General features: G+C 40.6%; 2 protein-coding genes across 5 annotated transcripts in view; one reads left to right on the top strand and one right to left on the bottom strand.

Annotated features, from left to right (window-relative positions):
- RAB14 (RAB14, member RAS oncogene family) overlaps positions 1–14,404 on the top strand; it is a 31,335-nt gene extending 16,931 nt beyond the window's left edge. The window contains exons 3-8 of the mRNA XM_074974194.1: positions 1,746–1,799; positions 3,501–3,678; positions 7,560–7,626; positions 9,475–9,562; positions 9,901–9,931; positions 12,229–14,404. Of these exons, the coding sequence (XP_074830295.1) occupies positions 1,746–1,799; positions 3,501–3,678; positions 7,560–7,626; positions 9,475–9,562; positions 9,901–9,931; positions 12,229–12,406 (596 nt within the window). The 3' untranslated portion in view covers positions 12,407–14,404. The remainder of the gene's footprint in view (positions 1–1,745; positions 1,800–3,500; positions 3,679–7,559; positions 7,627–9,474; positions 9,563–9,900; positions 9,932–12,228) is intronic.
- A 3,698-nt stretch (positions 14,405–18,102) lies between these two features.
- CNTRL (centriolin) overlaps positions 18,103–23,169 on the bottom strand; it is a 57,365-nt gene continuing 52,298 nt past the window's right edge. For 3 of the 4 annotated variants that reach the window (XM_074973937.1, XM_074973938.1, XM_074973939.1), the window contains 5 exons: positions 22,340–22,615; positions 21,808–21,870; positions 20,966–21,175; positions 19,503–19,595; positions 18,103–18,574 (listed from right to left, as the gene is read on the bottom strand). In XM_074973937.1, coding sequence (XP_074830038.1) covers positions 19,521–19,595; positions 20,966–21,175; positions 21,808–21,870; positions 22,340–22,615 — 624 coding nt within the window. In that variant the 3' untranslated portion in view covers positions 18,103–18,574; positions 19,503–19,520. The remainder of the gene's footprint in view (positions 18,575–19,502; positions 19,596–20,965; positions 21,176–21,807; positions 21,871–22,339; positions 22,616–23,169) is intronic. The other variant, XM_074973940.1, reaches the window with a different exon arrangement.

Genomic DNA, 23,169 nt, shown 5'->3' with positions numbered 1-23,169 from the left:
GAGGGGTTGCAAGCACCTTGGAGGACAGAATTAGAATTCAGAATGATCTTGATAAATTGGAGAATTTGGTCTGAACTAGAGATGAAATTCAGTAATGACAATTGCAAAGCACTACACTTAGGAAGAAAAAAGTCAAACACACACAAACAACCAGTTTTCCCCATTGTAGGCAGCAGTACTGTATAAGAGGATCTGGGAATTACAGTGGAACATAAATATGAATCAGCAACATGACGTAGTTGTGAAAAAGGCAAATCTCATGCTGGAGCTTGTTAATAGGAGTGTTGTGAGACACAGAATGTAATTGTTCTGCTTTACTCTGGACTGTGAGGCCTCAGCTTGCATACTGTGTCCAGTTTTTGGGCATCACACTTTTAAGAAAGATAGTCTAGAAGAGAGCAATGAAAATACGAGGCTTGGAAAAGATGACCTTCAGAGAAAAGTTGAAAGAGTTGTGTATGTTTAGTCTAGAAGAGAAAAGGCTGAGCAGGGACTGAATTCTTCAAATAACTGTCCTCTAGCAACTTTTAAGTTATCCATTGTTCTACCCTCGGTAGACGTGGGGAACAAGAGGTAATCCTCTCAATTTGCAGCAAGGGAGATTTAGGTTGGATATTAGAAAAAACTTTCTAACTGTGAGGATAGGTAAATGCTGGAACAGGTTATCAAGGGAGGCTGTGGAATCCATTATTAGAGGTGTTTAAAAACAGGTTAGAGACAAACGCTTATTGGGGATGGCGAGGTTTACTTAATCCTGCCTCAGTGCAGGAGAATGGATGAGATCAGGGGTTCTCAAACTGGGGGTCGTGACCTCTCAGAGGGTCACGAGGTTTACAGAGGATGGTCATGAGCTGTCAGCCTCCACCCAAAACATGCTTCGCTCCAGCATTTATAATACTTTTAAATATTAGAGAGGTTTTTTTTTTAAAAAAAAAAATTCATAAGGGGGGCGGCCTCACTCAGAGGCTAGCTGTGTGAAATGGGTCACCAATACAAAAGTTTGAGAACCACTGGACTAGATCTCCTGATGCTTCTTCCTGACCTGTTTTGTCTTTTTATGATTATCACAGTAGGATTGGGCTCGCTGTGTTGCTTATACAACTCTAAAGGGTTTTGTGTAGATGACTCTGGGGGCAGTTTTGCCTTAAAGGTGTGCAAATCAAGGTTGCTATGAGATCCTTGATTGTTTGTTTCTTTGTTCTCTTTAAAACAATTGATCATTTAGTTCTGTATGTGAAGCACACTGCCATGATTGGGCTGAAGCCTAATACAGGACTAACATGACAGTGCAGCAGCTGCCTCACACTTGCTCAGCTACTGGAAGATGCCTAACTTCTGGTGTAAAATGTTTATAATTAAAGGTCTCTGCTCTGTCTGTCAGTATGGAATTTAAAATTTCTGTTGCCCTTCTGAAAGTTGCAAATAACCTTGGTATCTCTCCCACTTGGTGTCTAACGGGTCAGCTTTCTGTATGACTTTGCAAACCTCAAATAGTGATATCGCATGAGGCTGTAACCTGAATTCCTTTCCTTTTGTTTATTCCTTGGACGCCTCTACTACCCTATGCCTGTGAACAAAGCTATAGGGAAAAGTACTGTTACCAGGTGCACTGTGAATCATCTTGTGCATACAGGCATAGCAAAGCATGGTCCAGCAAGGCACTTGCATGTTCAATGTAAAGTTTGTCAGATGTTTTTAAATTGAAGCCATTGTTACCAGTACAGTAACTGTGTTTTCTGTAACAGGGGACATGGGTGTAGGAAAGTCCTGCTTACTTCACCAATTCACAGAAAAGAAATGTGAGTATCTTCATTTGGAGCCTCTGTTTGAACTGATAGTATGCTTCCTCCCTCTTTTTCCTGCTTCCCTAGTTCTGAAAGCTATTTTCCAGGATGCATGAGTTCCTTCAGGTGCTTCACCCATTACAAATAGGTAGACTAATCATAGTCAGAATGATGAAGATAGAAGCAAATAGTTATTTAGCATAGTCTGCTGCCTGTCAGGTCATTTGTCTGTCCACATGTCTGGAGGGTGACTTCTGTGAAGTAAAGGCTATAGCATTCCCAAAACATAGACTGGTATCTGTAACAGGCGTGGTGATGGGAAAGGTTGTGCTATATGATGGCTTCTGAAAGTGTGCTACTAAACTTCAATCACAAACTCCACTTGAAAAATATTCCTACACTTCTTTGCATTGGTATTTGGTGAGAGTAGAGCCTCTGTTGGAATGCAAAAGCTCACTTTGAGGGCAGTTATACTTTTGGCATTCAAAGTGGGATATAACTGCTAAAAATCAAAGGCAGCCTCTTACAGGTTTAAGTAACACTGGAGTTAATTTTATAGCTTGATTGTCATGAGTCACAGCTGCTGCATCTGCATGATACATGCTCCTTAAGGAGTGTATATATATCTGTTTTATAACTGCAATGTCCTTTTTCTCTTGTGTTAGAGATGTGGTACATAAGCATTGACTCAAGTGTTGCTTCCCAGTTCTGAAGTTTTGCTAGTTTTGTTTCTTCAGTGGTGGTGAAAGTTTTTGTTGTGGCTCTTAATACTGTCTTATCCTTTCCATGCAGTTTTCTTATCGTGGATAATGTAGCTTAGTTTTCATGTCCTTGGGCTTGCAAAGTAGTTACACAGCTTTAAAGTGTGCTTGTGTGGTGAGAACTAGGGCTCTGAAAGTGACTTTCCAGTGTGAATAGGTTAATCAAAGGTGATACCAAGCAATCTCTTGCACGTGGCCTGACTTTTGAAGAGACATCAGATTTCTGAGAGAATGCTCTAAGTATTTTTAATTCCTCAAAAGTTCTATAAACTTGAAGCAATAGAACTTAAATTTTGAGCACAAAGACAGGGCATAAACTGATCTCTAGCGGGGATTAGGAAGATGATTTTCCTTTTGACAGGTTATCCTAGAACTGTCTTCTGACATGTTTCTTAAACCTTCCTCAAACAACAGTTACAGGCAAGTCTTCAAAATGTGACACTAAACTGGATGGATCTCTGGTGTGATCCAGCATGATCACTCCTATAGTCATGTGCAGAGTTTTTAACCATCTGTTGGAAATTTATAAACTTCATTGAATTATTTCAAGTCATGGCTAGTCTCTCTCAGCCTTCAAGTTAAAGTTGTTTCCACAAGGGTTGGTTCTGCAGCCGTCTAAACTGACTCAGTTACTCAACTTGTAGTGCCAAACACCTAAATGTTGCATACTTTTGCAACTTCCATTAGGAATTTTCTGATTTATGAATTGACCATTCTTAAATGTTTGGCAGTGCATTAAAACGATCATTGGTTATTTCCTGAACACAATCGTTCAATGCTGTTTAAATTAAAAACAATTTACTGTTGTAAAGTGGGTTGATTTAGATTAGTGTTCTCTCCTCTTCTCCCCCCCCCCACCCCAGTATGAAAGATGGCGTTACTAAATCTTTCTCTGTAAGAGGGAGAAGACTTCTAGTAGAAAGATGTGAACCTCTGATTTATCTTTCTGTAACAGTTATGGCTGACTGTCCCCACACAATTGGGGTCGAATTTGGTACAAGAATAATTGAAGTTAGTGGCCAAAAAATTAAACTGCAGATCTGGGACACAGCAGGACAAGAGCGATTTAGGGCTGTAACACGAAGCTACTACAGAGGAGCAGCAGGAGCGCTCATGGTCTATGATATTACTAGGTAAGATTGTCTGAGTTTTGTCAATTCTAGTTATAGCTAAAATAGAACATGTGGTATGACTACCAATTTATTTCCAAGCCTATTTGGGACACTGCTTTACAATGTCACTACATTGTATATGACTACTTTCTCTGGGTCTCAGTCCTCTCGGTTTTCTAAACTAGTCAGGTATCTGGATAGTGGATTTTCACCCTTTCTTATGCAGCCTCTCCTTTATTTCCCTCCCTTCTACAAACGGCTGTTTAAAAAGTAAAGCACTGGTAGTTTACTTTCAAATTGACTTTGGTTAATAAATGTGAGACTTCAGAATCTCAAAGTTCTGCATAAACAAGCTTCTCCTTGGAAATGTCTGTTATTGACTCTCCCCCTTCAGGCATTGTGGTGTTACTGCATTCTGCCAACTTATTTAAACTATCTTACCTGAAAGGTGGTTCTGTGTCTCAAGATTTCAGGGTATGGAAGTTAGTTTTTATTTTATTTTTCATGATGGGGATATGGGAATATTCCCAGACTCAAGTTGTCTACCCTGGAGATAGTATGTAGTGGAATTTTGGGATATGGCATTCTGTTACACAGATCTATTAAAAAGCTTCTGGCCCAGGGGTGTGCAAACTTTTTGGGCCGAGGGCCACATCAGGGTGGGGAAATTGTATGCGGGGCAGGGGTTTGGGGTGCAGGAGGGGCTGCAGTGTGCAGGAACAGGCTCAGGGCAAGGGATTGGGGCAGAGGAGGGATGCGGAATATATGAGGGGGCTTAGGGAAGGGGGTTGGGGTCCAGGAGGGGTGCAGTGGGCAGGGAGGTAGGGTGCAGCTGGGGGCTCAGGGTTGGGGTGCAGGATGTGGCTCAGGGCAGGGGGTTGGGGTGCAGGGTATAGGAGGGGTTTGGGCTCCTGCCCGGTGCCGCTTACTTAAAGCGGCTTTGGGGTGGCAGCGGTGCGCCCTGGGGACAAGGCAGGCTCCCTGCGTGCCTGCTCTGGCCCCATGCCGCGCCACTCCGCTCTGGGAAGCAGCCAGCACCATGACTGCACTGCCCTTGCCATGCCTCCAGGTTCCCGGGCCAATGGGAGCTGCAGGGGGGCGGTCCCTGGAGGCAAGGGCTATGCATGGAGCCCTCTGCCATAGTCGTCTCCCCACCTCCCTCCCCCCCCGCATGGTGCCAGCTGCTTCTGAGAGTGGCGCAGGGCCTGCGGCACCACAGGGGGTAATCCCCGCGGGCCGGATCCAAAGTCCCGAGGGCTGGATCCGGGCCGTAGTTTGCCCACCCCTGTTCTGGCCTGTTCTTGAACTCTCCCATTTATCTGTAGTCTTTCAAACAGAGGTGGCCTAGCTTTCCCTAAATGGGAAGGAATACAATAAATAGTGAGTAGCTAGCTGCTTGTACACACTCAAACTCAGTGTAGTCATTTTTTTTATAGCAAAGACTTGGTATTTTGAAGATGTAGTAACTTCCCTGTCACTGAAACAGTTTCAGAGTAAAACTAAATATCTTCAGGGTCTTAACTAATAGTCATAAATTACATTCCCAGCTGCAACTACCTTTCTTTTTGGTGTATAATCTGTAATTGACTTGCATGTAGGTATACCAACGATATACATTTTATCAGCATGTTATATTCAGTAAAAGGAAAAACTACTGAATATTCATGGTCAGGTTGCAGATGAATGAATGTCTTGTACTCTACATGCTTCTCTAAGTGGTGGTGGTTTTAGAGTCACCTATTTAATACCTTGTTACACATCCCTTATTTGTGTGTATTTAGAGAACTAAAATTTTTTTGTTATCCATGAAGAAATGAATGGTGGGTTAAAAATTTAGAACAATGAATAAAATGATGCAATGCGTGGAGAAGCTGTGTTTTGAAACTTAAGTTGCATTGCCATGTAGAAATGATTAGAGGGTACTCGCCACGTGTCTGATATAGCTCCGTTTAGAGGCTGGGAATGCAAGGTGTTTCTTTTAGGAAATGGTTAATAGGCTGTTCGCAGGGTAAGAACGTTGTGAGTTCTTTCCAAAATAAGGAGCAAAGCATACACAAATCTTATTCCCTGCAGGGATGCAGGCATACACCAATTAGGCTCCCTCAGAGGTGGTCATTGTCGTTTCATGGCTTTGATTCCACGTGCAATCCAAATGCCTCACAGACCAGGGCATACCAACTCAAAGCAGCACCAGACCCTGCCAGAAAAGATGCAAAACTTGCAGACATATCTCTACTGCTGCAATGATCACCCCCCGCCCCCCCCCCCCACACTTTTCAAGATCCATAGATCCTATGCCTGCCTATCACAACATGTGGTGTACTACATTCAGTGCACTAAATGCCCCAATAACTATGTGGGTGAAAATAGACAATCACTATGCTCTTGAATTAACTCTCACAGGAAAAGAACACAAAAACACCATATCACCTGTGGACGAACACTTTGTTCACAAAGCAGTCACTCTGACCTATCAGTCCTCATCCTCAAAGGAAGCCTGCACAACACTTTCAAAAGATGAGCCTGGGAGCTTAAATTCATAACTGTTCAGTCCATGATTTTTAGTGTCTCAGACACTGAATTTATGGCTTACTACAACAATCTGTAACCCATTTAGCATGCCGCCCCCCTTGTCCTATGCAGAGGTGTTAACAAGCCACTTCACCTTGAACGGCCGCTTAGAATATGTTTCAGAGTAGCAGCCGTGTTAGTCTGTATCTGCAAAAAGAAAAGGAAGACTTGTGGCACCTTAGAGACTAACAAATGTATTTGAGCATAAGCTTTCGTGAGCTACAGCTCACTTCATTGGATGCATTCGGTGGAAAATACAGTGGGGAGATTTATATACACAGACCATGAAACAATGGGTGTTACCATACACACTGTAAAGAGAGTGATCGCTTAGGGTGAGCTATTATCAGCAGGAGAGTGGGGGAGGAGGGGGAGGGAGAAGCTTTTTGTAGTGATTATCAAGGTGGGCCATTTCCAGCAGTTGACAAGAACGTGTGAAGAACAGTGGGGGGTGGGGGATAAACATGGGGAAATAGAATATGTGCTAACTACTTATGCTAAACAATCTGTTGCACCTTGGGTTTAGTGGTGCTCCTGGGAGTACCTTTGCCAGACCTGAAGAAGAGCTCTCTGTGGCCTTAAAGTTTAAAGCTTCTCTCTCACCAACAGAAGTTGGTCCAATTAAAGAGATTCCCTCACCCATCTTGTCAGTCCAAATTCCCTTCATTTGAGGAAGCTCAGCTATTGATCTGCTGAAGAATATACAGTCAGATAAGAGTAAATATTTTAATTATCAGTTTTTAAAGGAATAGTTAATACAGAATGATCAATGAGACTTAATGGTTTAGGGAAAAAAGCAACCTGAAGGTATTGCCTGTCTTCTAAGCAAAGAACAAACTTAATGGGCATTGCACAAGATAAATCCTCATACGTTTTGGGGCACAGTTGAAGGCACATCCTTGTCCTTAAGTGCGTGGTTTCATGTCCAGTTTTTCTGCCGCCTTATACTTTCTCTCCATTTCATGCATCTTATTTCCAGTGAATTAGGTCTTACTTAAAGAACACAATCTTATGCAGTGTTACCTAAGCAGTATTCTACAGTGCAGTATTCTTTGAGTATTAGATAGGAAATCCTTTAATGAGTTTAATACAACACTGTGTCTTAACATGTTGCCCTCATGGAAAGCAGTAATACTGCATCTGATGTAGCTGGCCTATGCTCCAGAGTTCGTGCTGCTTCATGAGTTGCTTAAGTTCTGTTCTGAATTCAGAACAGAACTTATCACTTCATCTCTGGGACAAACCTATCTTAAACACTAAAATTCTGAAAAGTGTACTATTGGGAGTAACTACATACTATAGTTAAATTCTCCTCACTTGGCTCTTCACAGAAGAAGCACATATAACCATTTAAGCAGCTGGTTGACAGATGCAAGGAACCTCACCAATCCAAATACTGTAAGTTGGACTGCTTTTTATGTTTTTTAAAAACTTGTTATCCCAAAGCAAGAAATACGTTTGTTTCAACCTTGGATTTCCTTGATACATGGTGGTAATCTTTTAAATAAGCTTACAGTGTGCTGTCCTTGATATATGGTAGGCTGAGTTTATTCCAGGTTTTCTACTCCTAGCTTTAGATCTTAATGTTGAACATACATTTGACTTTCTTCTGCCCCTCTTCTCTCCACAACTTGTTGCTTTTAAACTGAAAGTTTAACTTGTCCTTTACTTAGTAATAACTTATTTTGTTCTTCTCAATTTGATTGTGGGTTTAAATCTTATCCAGAGGAACTACCCAGTATCTTTCTTCCAGGGTTCTCTTTTCCCCTCTTGGAGGCCAAAAGACTTTCCAGCTCCTGTAGTGTGGTTCTAATCTTATGTCTCTCTAATTAAAATGCTTTGTAAGGGTTGGCCTACACTACGGGGAGGGGAATCGATCTAAGTTACGCAACTTCAGCTGCGTGAATAACGTAGCTGAAGTAGACGTACTTAGATCTACTTAACGTGGTGTCTTCACTACGGTGTGTCAACGGGAGAGCATCTTGCGCTTCTCATTGAGGTGGACTACTGGAGTCGATGCTAGAGCGATCGGCGGTTGATTATCATGTTTATACTAGACATGATAAATCGACCCCCGCTGGATCGATCGCTGCCCGTCGATCCAGCTGGTAGTGTAGACAAGACCTAAGACTTCATATTTGTTTGACTCTGAAAGTCAAGCCGTATTCTTTCAGTTAGTGCATTTCTGATTGCAGAACTATCCCTTTCCTACTCTTGTGTTGCCTCTGCAATATTTGTGGGTTGTTTTGTTTTTAATGTGCATTCAGATCAAATCAGCAGATGACTCTGAATACACACGAGGTAGTTATGAGATAGGACTGCTTCAACATAGTCATGTTTTAGAATAAAACTGTATTTTTCACAAGCCCTCAGGCCATGGGAATCCTATAGTGGAGAAGGGTTGAATGTGGCATCTGGAGTTCCTATCATTCCTGTCTTTATGGTGGAGATGTCGCTAGAGAAACAAGATACTATCACTAGTCTGCCCTACTTGCTAGAGTAAGGGACTGTGCGTGGGTGACCTGTCATTTAAACTTTTGGGCAGTGTCTTCAGTTTTACTGAATCTTGCCTATCAAACGTAGGGTGACCAGATGTCCTGATTTTTATAGGGACAGTCCCAATTTTTGGGTCTTTTTCTTGTATATAGGCGCCTATTAACCCTCTCCCCCAACCCCCGTCCCGATTTTTCACATTTGCTGTCTAGTCACCCTAATCAAATAAATGGGTCTGCCTGTTTTTGGGGGGAGGGAATGCTCATAGTTTAGGGACAGACAGCGGTAGCAATGCTGTATGAAAGCTTGCCGAGGTCCTGGACATCTGCAGACCCTCTGATCTGGGACAGTTTGTATCAACTTCCTCTTCCTGGGCGGGGGAGGAGGTGCACTTCCTACTGCTTAGCTGGCTATCTTAGGGCTTGTCTACGCTGGCACTTTACAGTGCTGCAGCTTTCTCGCTCAGGGGTGTGAAACACCCCCCAAGTGCTGCAAGTTTCAGCACTGCAAAGTGCCAGTGTAGACTGAGCACCAGCACTGGGAGCCGCACTCCTAGCACTGAGCGCTATTCCCCTCATGGGGGTGGGTTTTTTTAGAGCGCTGGGAGAGACCCTGTGAGTGCCATAGCACCTCTCCCATTTATCATGGACAGGGGGTGCATGAGAGAGCTGCCATTATTCTAATGTCGTGCCTTGTGGGGTTAAAAGGCAATTGAACTGTTTTCCAGGCTAATATTTTTCTGTTCTGAACCAGGTGATAATCCTCATAGGGAATAAAGCGGATCTGGAAGCACAGAGAGACGTTACATATGAAGAAGCCAAACAATTTGCAGAAGAAAATGGTGTGTTTGTTTGTTCTTTTGTGCTGTTACGTTTCAATGAGGTTAGAGGTTTTAAAGTGAACCTTCTGCATTCGTAACTGGAAGCTGTTTAAAGCACACTTTTCAAAGTAACTTAGTTGTATATAGAACTTCTACTTTGCCTCAAATAGTCTGCTAACTTGGCTTAGCTTAGTACTAGGAATGCAGTTTGCGTATTGATGTTGTACTTAAAGTATTATTTAGCATGAAACTTCAGTGGGCCCTCGTGTTTATCTCAGGATTCAAACTTCAGTGACGACAGTATGGCTCTCTTGAGGTATTTCATGTACCCTAACAATTTCAATTTTGTTTCTAAATAGGGTTGTTGTTCCTTGAAGCAAGTGCAAAAACGTAAGTGATAGCCCTACTATCTGATACTAAAATGTTTAGGTTCCCTGGACTTCATCTCTTTGAGCAAAAAGACCACACTTCCCAGAGAGACATTCTTAAGTTTAGTATACATTTTCATAGAGGGACTTAGACTGTGGTTTTGTGGGTGAAAGTGAACTTGATTTCTCAGGTTAGATTGCAGTAAAAATATCATCAGGAGATGGGGGAATAGAGCATGCCTAGCTTCATCTTAACCTTAACTTGCAATAACCATCTTGTTACTCTGCTTTTGGGCCATCTTCCAAGCAAACAGTTGCTGAATTGTGATGGGCTGGCATTTAAAAAACAAAAAACAATGTCCAATTGGAAACTGAAACTACTAAACTAATTTCACTTAAGACCTCACGCAACCTTCCTCCATCAGAGTTGCACTGATAAAATGGTGCACTTTATTGTGTGTGCTTTAAGCTGCAAGCTGACTTTAACTGATTAAATTACACTGGTCTAATTGTGCAGCTTCCTCATTTTAATGACCCTGCCAGTTCTGTAGTGGTCAGAGTTCAGACTTGAAGTGTGAAACTTCTCCTGTATGGAGTGTGCAGTGCACTTGCATCTGTACAAGGCTATGCAGCTGCATGACGTGCTATTGCTGGATTAGGGTGATGCGATGCCAGAAGCTGCTATAGGGAGTTTCCTTTTGACCTCCCCAAAAGAAGAGGGTGACAAATTGTTCCCCTTAACCACCGAGGACAGGACAAGAAGCAATGGGCTTAAATTACAGCCAGGGAGATTTAGGTTAAATGTTAGGAAAAACTTCCTGTCAGGGTAGTTAAGCTCTGGAACAAATTACCTAGAGAGGTTGTGGAATCTCCCTTATTGAAGGCTTTTAAGAAAAGGTTAGTCAAACACCTGTCAGAGATGGTCTAGAAGATAACACTTAACCTTGCCTCAGTGCAGGGGACTGAACTAGATAACTTAGCCAGGTCCAGTTCTACATATCTGGGATTTCTATAATTTATTTTTATAGGCATTATGAGATCCAGTTGACCTATATATTTGTGTTCTCACAGTGCGGTAAGCCTATATGGCTTGGCAAGTCTAGCAACACTCTTAATAGAAACCAGGCCTACCATAGCACCTTGCAGAACTAACAAGTACAGTGTTTTGTTTTTGTGTTTTTTTTTTGTTTTGTTTTGTTTTTTTTTAATTCAGGGGCTTCACTAATAGCACGTCACTGTACAGATTATAAGGGCTTCATGCTATACTGTGTTCACACTGGTAAAACTTCTCTAGCAGTTGCTAATGGAGCTGGTTGGAAAACTTAAAAAAAATTCATTGCAACTTGCTGATTTGTCAGAACTGTAACGTTTTGTGGATCTTGTCTGTTTTGACAGAATTCAGCTGGGAATCCTGCCTGCTGGGGAGAACAGCTTCAGGCTCACAGCTTGGCAACCTGGGCTACCAGGGTGCCCCGCTCCAGTGTAGGCCATCAGGCATGCTGCTCCAGTGCCAGGTCTGCTGGTAGAACTGGGCAGAGAACAATAATTCTCTTTTTTGCTGAGAATTTTAAAACTTTTTTCTTTCAAATTAGAATGAAACCAAATTCTGAAATCTCAAAATCCTCCAAACCAGAACTACAGTTCTTTGCCCATGTGTAGCTGCTAGTACTGAGCTAGTAGTGATCCCTTGGAGAGGATATCACAGCTGATCAGTGCTATGCAACAGGTGCTATGGTAGATGATGCAAACTCTAAAAGCAAGTAAACCCTAACTTAAAAAGATTTACAGAAATTAATAGAACAGTTGATGCAAGTCACCACCACAGATTGTACCTTTTATTATAACTGTCAAAATCATTATATGAAAATGCTTGGGAGGGCAGGGGTGAAAAAGCCCATCTCTGTTGTGCAGCCTATTTTAAAACTGATGTATTTTGGAGTCCAACAGTACTAATGGCTAATGTACTTCAAGGGTGAACTGACAGATTTGATTCTTTCCCCCTAAAGCTGGAGATAGCATCTGAAAACTGTCCCCATTGCCTGGTAATCTGTAAAAGACTTCATTAGACAGTTTACTTTTTCAGAATCTTCTGAGGGGATAGCTGCTTCAGGTTGGGAACATTGCACTGTACCCAGCTTTTTCTGTTGTCTTAGCTGTTCTTACAGAACATAAAATCAATGCATAATTGCTACTATTAGAAAATCTCAGCTAGTGAATGAAAGAGGTGGATGGTAGGCAAAGCACATTCATGACTTCTCCTTCAATCTAGAACGTAATGTAGTGCACAACTCAAATTAATTTTTGCTGCTTCTTTTTAAGAGGAGAGAATGTTGAAGATGCATTCCTGGAGGCTGCCAAGAAAATCTATCAGAATATCCAAGATGGAAGCCTGGATCTGAATGCTGCAGAGTCAGGTGTACAACACAAACCTTCAGCTCCGCAGGGGGGTCGACTAACCAGTGAACCCCAGCCTCAGAGAGAAGGCTGTGGTTGCTAGTGATCTCTATTCCATGGCTCCATTTTTGACCTTTCACCTCTGTTGGAAGCAGTACTTTTGACTGCTTCACTGTCTTCTGTACATCTTACTGGGTTTAATTAAACTCCGAGACAACAGTTTAACACAATACTAAACTGCTAAACAACTTTAGATGTAATCAGGTTATCAAAGGCAAGTAGAGTAATAACCTCTCCTGCATGGTAAATCTAGAAGTTTTTTTCCAGTTGTCTGTGTGATAGTGTCACCAATACATGGTTTAAATTGAGCACTGATGCTGGACTCATGATTTTACACTTTTGCAGGGCCTTTTCTTGTACGGTTTAATTTTATGGTTCTTCAGCCTTCCTTCCCCATCTATAACTGTTCTAAATCTGTCCATAGTAACTGATGTTTATTTGCTGTGAAATGACTTGATGGTAGAAAAGGGGCTCTATAACAATGTGCTTTTGTTGGAGGAATTCCCTGTGGCGGGTGTGTGTGTTGGTGGGCTAGCTTGTTGCAGGAGTATACAACTTACTTCTGTCTTAGCCTAGCACAGGGAAAACAGTCCACTCTTTCTTCTTGTGCTCAGTAGCTTTACATCATTTTTTGCCATTTTATCCTTTACATTTGTTAACAGAGCGTAAATATGTATAAAATTTGAAGGAACTGAGCTAACAGTTAAATACATTCTGTGTATATGATTTTAATGAAGAAAATAAATTGATTACTGGCATTAGAACAGTATATAAGAAAATATCAGTTTGTACAGTATGATCTATGTGACCACGTTTCCCCATTTAGTACAAAGATAGATGTAACTGCAGTTCACTAACATAGGCTTAACCCCTTGGTGTCAACAGTGGGCATTGTGCTGGGGAACTCTACTCCCAATGCAACAATATTAACACTAGTGGAATATCTGTCTTTGTTCCATCTTTGCACTGTGGTATATCTAGGCCTCTTTATTAACCCTGTTTGTGTGCAATCAACAGTGTGCTAACCTGCTTCTCTCTTTTTGTAAGCATTTTGCATTGGGCTTAATTTCCTGCCTTGCATTGTATAGAATGGTTCTATTACACATTTTATGCTTTTATACCTTTTTGGGAGTGGTCAGATTCTGAACTGGACAGTCAGAACTCTCTAGGGATTTTTAACTACTTTTGCATTTTTATTTACACTACAGTGAAACTTTTTTTAAACAATTAGGGTCCCCTCTTACTAAAAGCATTTAGAACACTGCCTTCATAAAATTACACATGTTGAAAGTACTCTTTGTAAAATGGGAGAGTTCAAATACTATCCGGGCATATGCAGACTTTGTTAAAGTACATGTGGTATTTTCTGTTTGGTTAGACCGGTGTATTTAAATCTCTATACACAGTACCATGCTTCACATAAAATCGAATTTTCATTTCTGAAACTTCAAATTTGATTTAGAGGTGGCGGGGGAAAGAATAAGTGGCTAAGAAAGAGAGAACATGCTTTTGTTATACCTACTATTCATTCATTGACACCAGTCAAACTGCAGTATTTAAAATACAAAGTAGTCTTAAAATCCCTCTCTACAGACACTAAGAGAAACTATCCAATGTTCAGACTTCTAAGCAAAGAGTGGTACCGGAGTATTGTACAGTCAATGTTAAATAAAAGCCAAAACTGAAATGTGCAGACAATAGGATTTGGGTAACTTGTGCACTGTCCCTTGTTTTTTGTCTGGTTAGTCTTTTTTAAACCTAAGATTATTAAAGTAGATTGGTATAATGTTAAAAATTTATGGCTGATGCATTTTGCTAAAACAAAGTTGCACCGCATAGGGGTTGCCCAGGGACCATGACCTGCTGATGAAACAAAATGTGGGTGAAGTAAACAGCATTCTAATGACTACAGCTAGTTGAGGTGCAATGCCCTTATTCTCAAAGTAAGTTACAGTAGGTCTTGTTTCTGTGACAGAAAGGACTTGTTTGGACTGCTGTACTCTTCATTTGGTGTAACAATGCTATTAATCTAAATATTTGTAAATAAAGTACCTGTATCTAGATAAATTATAGTGGGTTGCCTTATTTGAGACTTTCATGAGTTTGGTTTAGTCATCCCATGGACTTTTAGAATCTAAAATACTCTGCCTATCTGTCTTGCTGCTTCTGACAAGACTTGGTTTATGTAAGTAATGCTTCACTCCATTTCTTGCTTCGCACTCTTATCTCAGTAGCCAGACAGAAACTGATTACACATGGATCTCATCTCAGAACTTGATTTGTTCAGAATTACCAAAACTTGAATTTCTCAGTACCTATAACTCTGCTAGCAAAGAAGGGCCCTCTGCCTTTAGCTGTTGTGCAATGGTGGGGTATGCCACAGGTTATTGCTGGGCACCAGCTAATTTTCAACTGCTTGGAAGTGCAAGAACCTCTTGAAGCCTTAAACCACTTGATTGATGGTTCCCTTTAAGTTAAACATGAAGGCAAACAATCTTCCAACCTCTAACTAGATCCAAATACTGGGAGTAGAGAACACTCACCTCTGTAATAAGTCATTGAAGTGACAAAATGTGCTTGAAGGTGAAATGAATCTGGGCAGTAACACTTAACAGCTGCTGATTGTACAGCTGTGTTAAAAAAAAAAAAAGTCCTAACTCTAGTGCATTGAGTGGGATTTATGTCAACTACATATACTGTCCAGCTGCACTATAAAGCTTGAAAGCAGGTCTTGAACACCTAGTGGATTTAGTCATGTTGGTGACTTGCTCTATAAACTAGTTCTAGGTTATGCTCCTAAAACAGTTCCTATAAAAGCAATTGTGTTGGTGGAAAGCTTTCTATATAATACAATGTTTTGTTTTTTTAAAGTAGTACTTGCTGCTTCCACTTCCCTTGCTGCTTAGTTAGAACAAGGTATGTCTTATCCATGTGTGCACTCCTCCAGTTATTACTGGAATCTCCCACAACTCTTAAAGCTCTGATAAGAGTACTAAAGTGTCCCTCTGCCTTCAAAAACATCATTGTATGGCCAAATAAGCAGAATTTTGCTGTTATGTATGTACTTCTAATCAGATATAATACTTTGTTTTGGAAAGTGATGTAACCTGGGTGAAGATTCTTTAACTACTTAGTGTTAAGGTTGCAGAAAGGGCCTTTAGGTTAATGACCATTCGTTAGCTAGTCAACTGGAAATGGAAGGGTTGACCCCCAAGCCTTTAATTTCACAAAAGCAGTATTAGTCTAAGCAGAGTTCAAATGCAACATGGCTTTCATGAAATGCTTTCAACAGATAAATATCTTGTCTTAATTTTTATGCTTCAAGCCACATTCAGTCTAAAACATTGTGTGTATATATGTGCTAGAAATGTTCATCTACCTCGCTTACACAACCTGTACATAAATACATTTGCCAGCACTTGCCTTGCTAAGTGGGACACCTACTGTCTGAGGACTTAAGAGTCATAGTGTGGATTTAAAATTGTACAATGACCCGAAAGGAGACTTGGCTGAATTACTCAAGTGGCACTTCCACTTATCACAAGTTTAACAGCCTGGACCATGCAAGTAGGTGAAGATTAACTAGTGCACAAAGCCTCTAGAATCTTGCTTGGGGAAAGTTAGGTGTATACTTCTATATTCATTTAATATGAGGAAGAGATTCCTAGAAAACTTTGTGTATATTGAGTTATAATCTAAGACAGCTGTAGGGTAGGCCCCTTGCTATTGTACTATACTTTGTCAGGGTTTCCTCTCCATCTGAATACAGAAATGAGCATTACAAACTCAGGAAACTGAGTTAAGATCAAGATACTTTAATGTTTGGATCCTCTCATTAAATATTTATTTTTTTATTATTTCTTATCTCTATAGAGCAGACTTGAGGTTGCCTGGGTGCCCAATTATTTCCATAACACATTTGGATTTATTACATCTGCATTTCCTGCCCCTGTAATGCTGGTTTACATAATTAATCTAGGAATCTCCTTGTCATAGAAAAAACTTAAAGGATACTGTGTGTCACTTCTAATCATTGCCTGAGCAATGCAAAGCAGCTGCTGTGCAGTGGTGAATCTGACCATTGTGTATGAATAAATATAAGTTACAAATTAAACTTCCAGCATCTGAAAGTGGAATCTTCCAGCTGACATAAATATATCTCAAAGCTATGAGGTATGAGAACAGGGTTGTGCAGGTATCATGAAGGGATAACAGGGAAGACCTTTCCAGAGAGGTCAAGGATTTGGGTGGGGGGCCTGAAAGAAGGGCTGTGTTAGAGATCACTCCCAATGTTTCTGTTTTAAAGACTCTCCTAGCAGTGCTATCTCAGTGCACTTCTCAAGACTTCTCTTCCCATTAAACTTAACATCTGTCTGGTCTCTCTTCCTACTATTTACAACCAACAGAGCTTGAACATGCAAATTCCCTGTAAAGGAAGGGTTGCGACTGCCTGAGTTACTTAAACTATTGACCCAATCCTAGTTAGACTAAACAAGATGCAATTCAATTGCAATTTAATTTCTTCAAATGTAGCCTGTATGCAAGATTAACTTAAACTGTTTTGGCATCTAATCATTCAGGACTGACCACAAGTGATGTGTGGTGGTGTGTGGTTTTTGTTTTTTAAAGAACTCCATGTTAAATCCTAGCTCATCTAATTAGTGAGTACAGAATTGAGAATGCACATTATCAAGTGCTTTTGTTGGAGAGAAAATCCTGAAAGCCAGTTTTAAGTAGAAAACCCAACCTTTAGAGAGATGTGGTCTCCATACCACCTCTGAATTCACTCGAGGCCTGTATGACCTGCAGCTACCTGTTGAATACTTGTTGCACGCTTACTGAACTGCATAAATAAAAGTTTGGATTTCAGTCAATTTGGGTGATGTGAATTGGTCAGACATATTCTGGCATACTTTCTAGATGGAACAGTGGCAGACATTTTTGAATGTAACTAGAGGTAAGTCATGGACTCCATGACTTTTGCAGCAGCCGGTGTGGCTGGCTCATGGGCTGCCCAAGCCAGGCAGTCACTGGGCCAGCAGCAGTTTTGAGGTGCCTGCAGCTCCTAGACTGAGGGCCCAGGGTGCTCTGCGCAGTTTCCCTGCCTGCAGGCACCACCCATTGGCTGCGGGCCCTCCCCCTAGGAGCTGCAGGGACATGCCAGCTGCTTCCAGGAAGCTGCATAGGAAGCTTGCCAACTCCAACCCACCCTCCCCCCACTAGGGGTCCCACTGCACACCGCATCCCCCCGTCCTCCCCCAGCACCAGCAGGGGTCCCAGGCTCTCCCCCAGCCTAGCAGGGAGTCCTGGGCCATGTGCTGCTACCTGCCCCCGCATCAGTGGGGGGCCCAGACCACCCCGCTAGCATAGCCTATTTAATGGCCAGTATCCATATTCTGTTTGTGTCAGTGTATTGCACGGTACCCTGGGAATTTTAAATAGACCAGAGAGCTGCACAACCAGAGTGTTTTGTGCTTTTCTTTCTGTACCAAATCTGAGGTGAAAGGAGTTTGGGGCCTGTAGCTCTAGACACTGCCTTAATAGCAACCTCTCACACTGCTGGCATTTAAGTGTGACAAACGTGGCGCTAGGAACTCTTAGTACAGCTTTGATATATCTATGAAAAGTTAAATACCAAATTCATGGAAAATGGTAATTTTCATGTAATGATACATGTAACATCTTAGAATCAGTACAAATTTTATTTTGTGTAAGAAATATTCCATTCAAAGTAATGTGCATCAAGGCAGAGGAATAATGGCATTTGTTTGACAGCAGATGAAGGAACTATTACCAGATGTGTGTCAATACCACAGAAGTTCAAATTTGTGGTGGTGTTTCTTTAAATTAAATTTGTTAAAGACTTGAGATAATTGTTGCAACCTTTGTGCCCCAGAATAAAAGTTCCTCTTACATTAACACCAGGCTTTAACATAAATATTACCATTATCTCTTGCTTAAGTAACTTAAGTTACAGTGCCATACAAAACTTTACAGTACTGACAGAGGCTTACAGCCAGTATTTACATGGAAAAAATATTCAGGAATGGTAGACCATGCTGCCTTGACAGGTGCCTATATGGTGTGTCTGGTTATCCAGACTTCCAAGCTAATGAGGTAGCACTCTTCAGGTTGTATATTTGGACCAGGCTAGAAAGTGTCATTCCTAGCCATACAGCTGTTAGCGTTGTTAAATGTCAGCATTCTTCTACTACAAAAAAAAAAAGTTTTTGGAGAAAGTTAGTGATTCTGTTAGAACACCAGCAAGCTATTTTGTTCTGGATGCAAGATGATGTTCTCTTTTGCTCTAAGAGTGAAGAAAGCCAGGGCAGCCATAGGATCACATCCTGCCAGTTCTTTTTTAAAATGCCCTTGTGTGTTGTTCTTCTTGATGTGCATATTTCCAGCTTCACTGTATAGAAAAACTGGCTACCTCTTGGCAGATGAAAACTGGCCAGCATGAATTTGTTCCAGTGGAGATATACAAAGAACTCCTTTACAGCAGTCTATTAGAGACTACTGCATGAAGTGATAGCTCCTACCTGAGTAAGAATGGTTGGCTCAAATCAAAGTACCTCATTAAAATAGCACCATTAACGTGATGAAGGATCTGCATTCAATATAAGCCAGAATTTTTGACAGCGTAGAACCTACCACTGAAGTTGTCTTGAAAAACATAGCACACAGGTTTACAGCTAGACCTTAGCCCCTGCCAGATTGAACTGTTGGCAAGCTTAAAGATAAAATGCCCCTGTGCAAAGTACAACCCCCTCTGCTTCCTATAAAAATGTACAACCTGTTAAACTGGAGGGTTAAGGGGTACTCCCACACAGAAGGCAAGAGTATTTTCACCAAACATATGACCCAAAACTATTTTAAATTGGAGATGAATTTAAAACAACGGTGGAGATTTCCTTGGGGAGCCTGTTTTAGGTCCATAAAGCACCTATTATGTGGAACCAAGAAGAGGTAGCATGTCTCAGTACAGAAGAAAGCTCTATTAGCTACCTACTATGTTTCTGAGAAGATGCAGTATATGCTGTGCCCTACTACACACAAGTCTTCAAGGAGAAGTTCTGCTTAACCTTGTCTGTATGGATCTATGTGATTTAATGTAACAGCTGGCTCAAATCTCTTACCTCCATGGTTTAGTGGGATTATTTCTTGTGTATGATATTGGTGGAATCGTTGAGAGCGAGATGAAATGCCTGCTGGCCTCCTGTCAGAGCAACCTAGAAAGAGTAAAACGGTTTGAGAAATAGTGTGACAGCTAATGCACGTAATGAGCAAATTCAAATTAATCTCCGAAACTCATTTACTCTGGGATTTAAACTTCAAGATTATGGTAACCTTCCACCTCCAAAGGTTGGTTTGTTTTAAATGAAATGTCAGACTTACTTGTGGAAAAACACTTACACAAAAGAGTCCCATACATACAAATCGGTTTGTTATTGCAGAATTTAGCATGAAGTTTATAAATACATAAAGTTTAAGCTGCCACCCCCCACATCCTCCTCATAATAGCACACTGATTCAGTCAATAGTCAGAAAATAGATCCACATCTCTTGACAGGCAAATTCTTTCCCACAGACTATTCATCTTATGTTGCTATTCTCATTTGTCAGTTTAGAGGGCCATCTTTGCATTAAGGCTAAGAACCAGGAAGTGAGTATATAAAAGGTAGGTAGCCCCTATTTACAGAAGAAATGGATGTAACTTTCCTGATGGGGTACTCTGATGTAGTAGACTTAGGTAAAAGAGAGAAATGGGGGAGATGTAGTTTTTACTACTGATTCAGACAGGACTTAATTTGACCTTGAGTAGATAATGTAAACTGTCTCTTTGCTTCCTCATCTGTAAAATGGAAGCCTGGATATTTACCTATTTTACAGGGGGTACAGTTGGTTAAGTCATTGTTTGCCATGTAGCTTTGGAATCTTGTATTGCAATAGTACAAACTTCCTGAACTCTGTAAAACTGGTATACACAGTTTAAGCTAACCATGTCCCTTTATCTAGTAACTTTTTAAAAAAAGTTAAAGCTATTCAGTTACTATTGCCAATTTGTGGATTTAGAGTCACTTTCCTGTTTTCTACTATACAGGGAAAAGGGAAAAACTGATAATGCACAAAGTGCACAAATGGAAAAAAACGGACCCCTCCCTCTCTAGTGTTTTGGCTACAATTATCTTAAGAGTTTACTTGTAACCAATTTAGGTAGGAAATGTTCAGGCAGAAACTTTTAAGATGGTATTCCTTTAAGAACTCCCTAGTTCCTGTTCTACACAAATTGCTTTTAATATTAAGTCCAAGAAACAGTAAAGTGATTTAAAACTAATTCAGTTTCAGGACCAGCCATTTCAGAGTTGGGATAAAATCAAAAGGAGTTGAGAGAGTACCTGGAGAGACTACCATTTTTGTATGCATGTGTTTCAAAACACTGTCATATTTGTATTAAACTTTCCAGGAGAATTCTACAGCAGCATAAGATTATGAAAACAAAGTGCATTAGTGTATGTTTGGCTACAGCAGGGTGGCCATCAGAATTAACAGACCACAATGATTTGAAAATGTGGTATTGCAAAATGCTCTGAAGTGTTACCTGGTTCTGCGTAACATTAAGATCATCATGAAGGGAGGACATTAGCCTGGATGAGCTCTGGGACAGAAGGAGTGAATCTGCAGTGGTGCTGCTAACCAGTTCATCTAGTGCGTCGACTTGTCTCTTCAAGCTGTGCAGGGTGCCCTCTGTTTGCCGTTTCCCTCTAATCAATACTTCCACTTGCTGGGACATGCATTGTCGAAGTTGAGCCTTAATAAAACAGAACTAAATTATTTCCTTATATCCAATTTCTGCTTCAGTTCCAGGTGTTTTTTAATTGAAAGTGAAGGTCAGACTATTTAAAAAAAAAAACAAATTAACACAATATGATGGAAGTTGTTTTGCCTATCAGTTCTAATAATCTGCCTGTTCTGACCATTCAGAAAAGCAATATTTGTATGGTATCTTCTAACATCATAAAACATTACTTAAAGAGCAGCAGCAGATGTGCGCTAACCAAAGCCTGGTTCCATTTGTGATTGTGGCTAGACTTGTATTAGAGGCTATCACATTGTTAACTTACACAATGCACTGCATTACCAAAGAATTATGACAACATTCACACATAAAAGCCTTTCTGGAAAAGTAGTGTTAAGGGAAGCATGTTTAAACAACATGAACTTTGAGCAATAAATTATTAATTTACATTGAAAATATACAGTGCCTTCCTCTCCTTCCTTTTCATCCCAATGGAAAGAGCTACGATGTTGCAAGACATATTGTATGTTTATTTCAAATGTATAAAGTTATGGTTCAAGAACCAAAGGAAAAAAGAATTCTTCAACGGCGCCCTGCTAGGCAAATAAATAAATAAATGCGTTATATAGTGTGTGAGATTGAACCTTGAGCCGATCTTCATGGTGACGCAGCTTTTCTCTGAGTGCTTCTCCACGCCACTGTTCATCCTTTAGAAAAAGAGAATCCTATTCAATGGCCAAAATCCAAGGTTTTAAATTGGTTTAAAAAAAAAATCAAATCTTTACCCTGCCATATAAACCACAAACTTAAATATGTACTGGGACCAATCTTCCATTCCTTTCACATACACATCTTCCATTAAAATCAGTGGAGTTTGGGGAAGGGGGGTGTGTGTGTGTGTGTGTAAAAGGAATGAGGGATTGAGTTGATTATTAGTAACCAAAAAGATCTACCAGAAAAATGTAGTTTAGCTCAACTAAGTAATCCAGTTTTAATGAGAGAGAGAGGTTACTAGGAGTATCCAGTTATGTATGGGAGATTGAGAATGGTGAAATGAAGTACACAGAATACACAATCAAGTAGCCAATTTAGACAAATAGGGCCAAATTTAACCCTCGTGTAGACAGATGCAGTGTTTTGATTGTATATATAAAGTGTTTTTTAAAGTAATTTTACCATTAAGTGGACTTTGGACAAATCCCTCTTCTCTTCAAATGACAGTGGTCTTTCCTCATTAGCTGCAAATGGAAAGTTCTCTTTTAAGTTTTCTAGTTCACACTCCAGACATTCTTTTGCTTCAAAAACAGCTTCCAGATCATCCAACAGCTCTGGAGGAGACTGGCTTACGTCTTTAAGGCCAGTTCTAATTTCATCTTTCACCTCCAATTTTAGCATCTTCACTGCATCTTTTATCTCCTTTTGTCTCTTTTCCAAATCTTCCTGAGTTTTAATCTAAATAGCAGTACAAAGACAGATTTATGCCCTAAAGAGGGATGACAACTCAATGTTGCCATCAAATTATTGTTAAAAGTTAAAGCATCAACCTATGGTCTTTTTGCATTTACAACCCACGCCTACTTCTAAAAACAAACAAACATTCTAATTGAACAGTTATGCATGGTTGTAGACTGCTCTCATTACTGCTGTTAAAAATGAACAGTAGTAGCTTTCTAAACATTTCAGAATTTGGCCCGCAAAACCAAGCTAAGAAGTTTTATCCTGATGTATGTATGAGGCGTCTGTAATTCAAACAGAAGGGAACTTCTGTCATAGCTGTAAACTAATTTTGAAGGTCCCTTGAGGTCAGACTGGCAATATTAAAACAGGAACATTCCATTTCCTATCTTCTCTCAGTCCTCCTGGATTGCTGTATAGGTACTGATAGCATTCCTCTCTCAGGCACTCTCAAGTCAAAATTAGTGGACTAGGACAGTTCAACCAATACAGCAATTTTATTGGCTGAACATTACAGTTTAATCTAAACTAAGAGGGAGACTGCATTTTTG

Source organism: Natator depressus, chromosome 16 (assembly GCF_965152275.1).
Source record: "Natator depressus isolate rNatDep1 chromosome 16, rNatDep2.hap1, whole genome shotgun sequence".
Taxonomy (NCBI): Eukaryota; Metazoa; Chordata; order Testudines; family Cheloniidae; genus Natator; species Natator depressus.
Note: the sequence above shows the minus strand (reverse complement) of the source record. Positions and strands in the feature narration are given on the sequence as shown.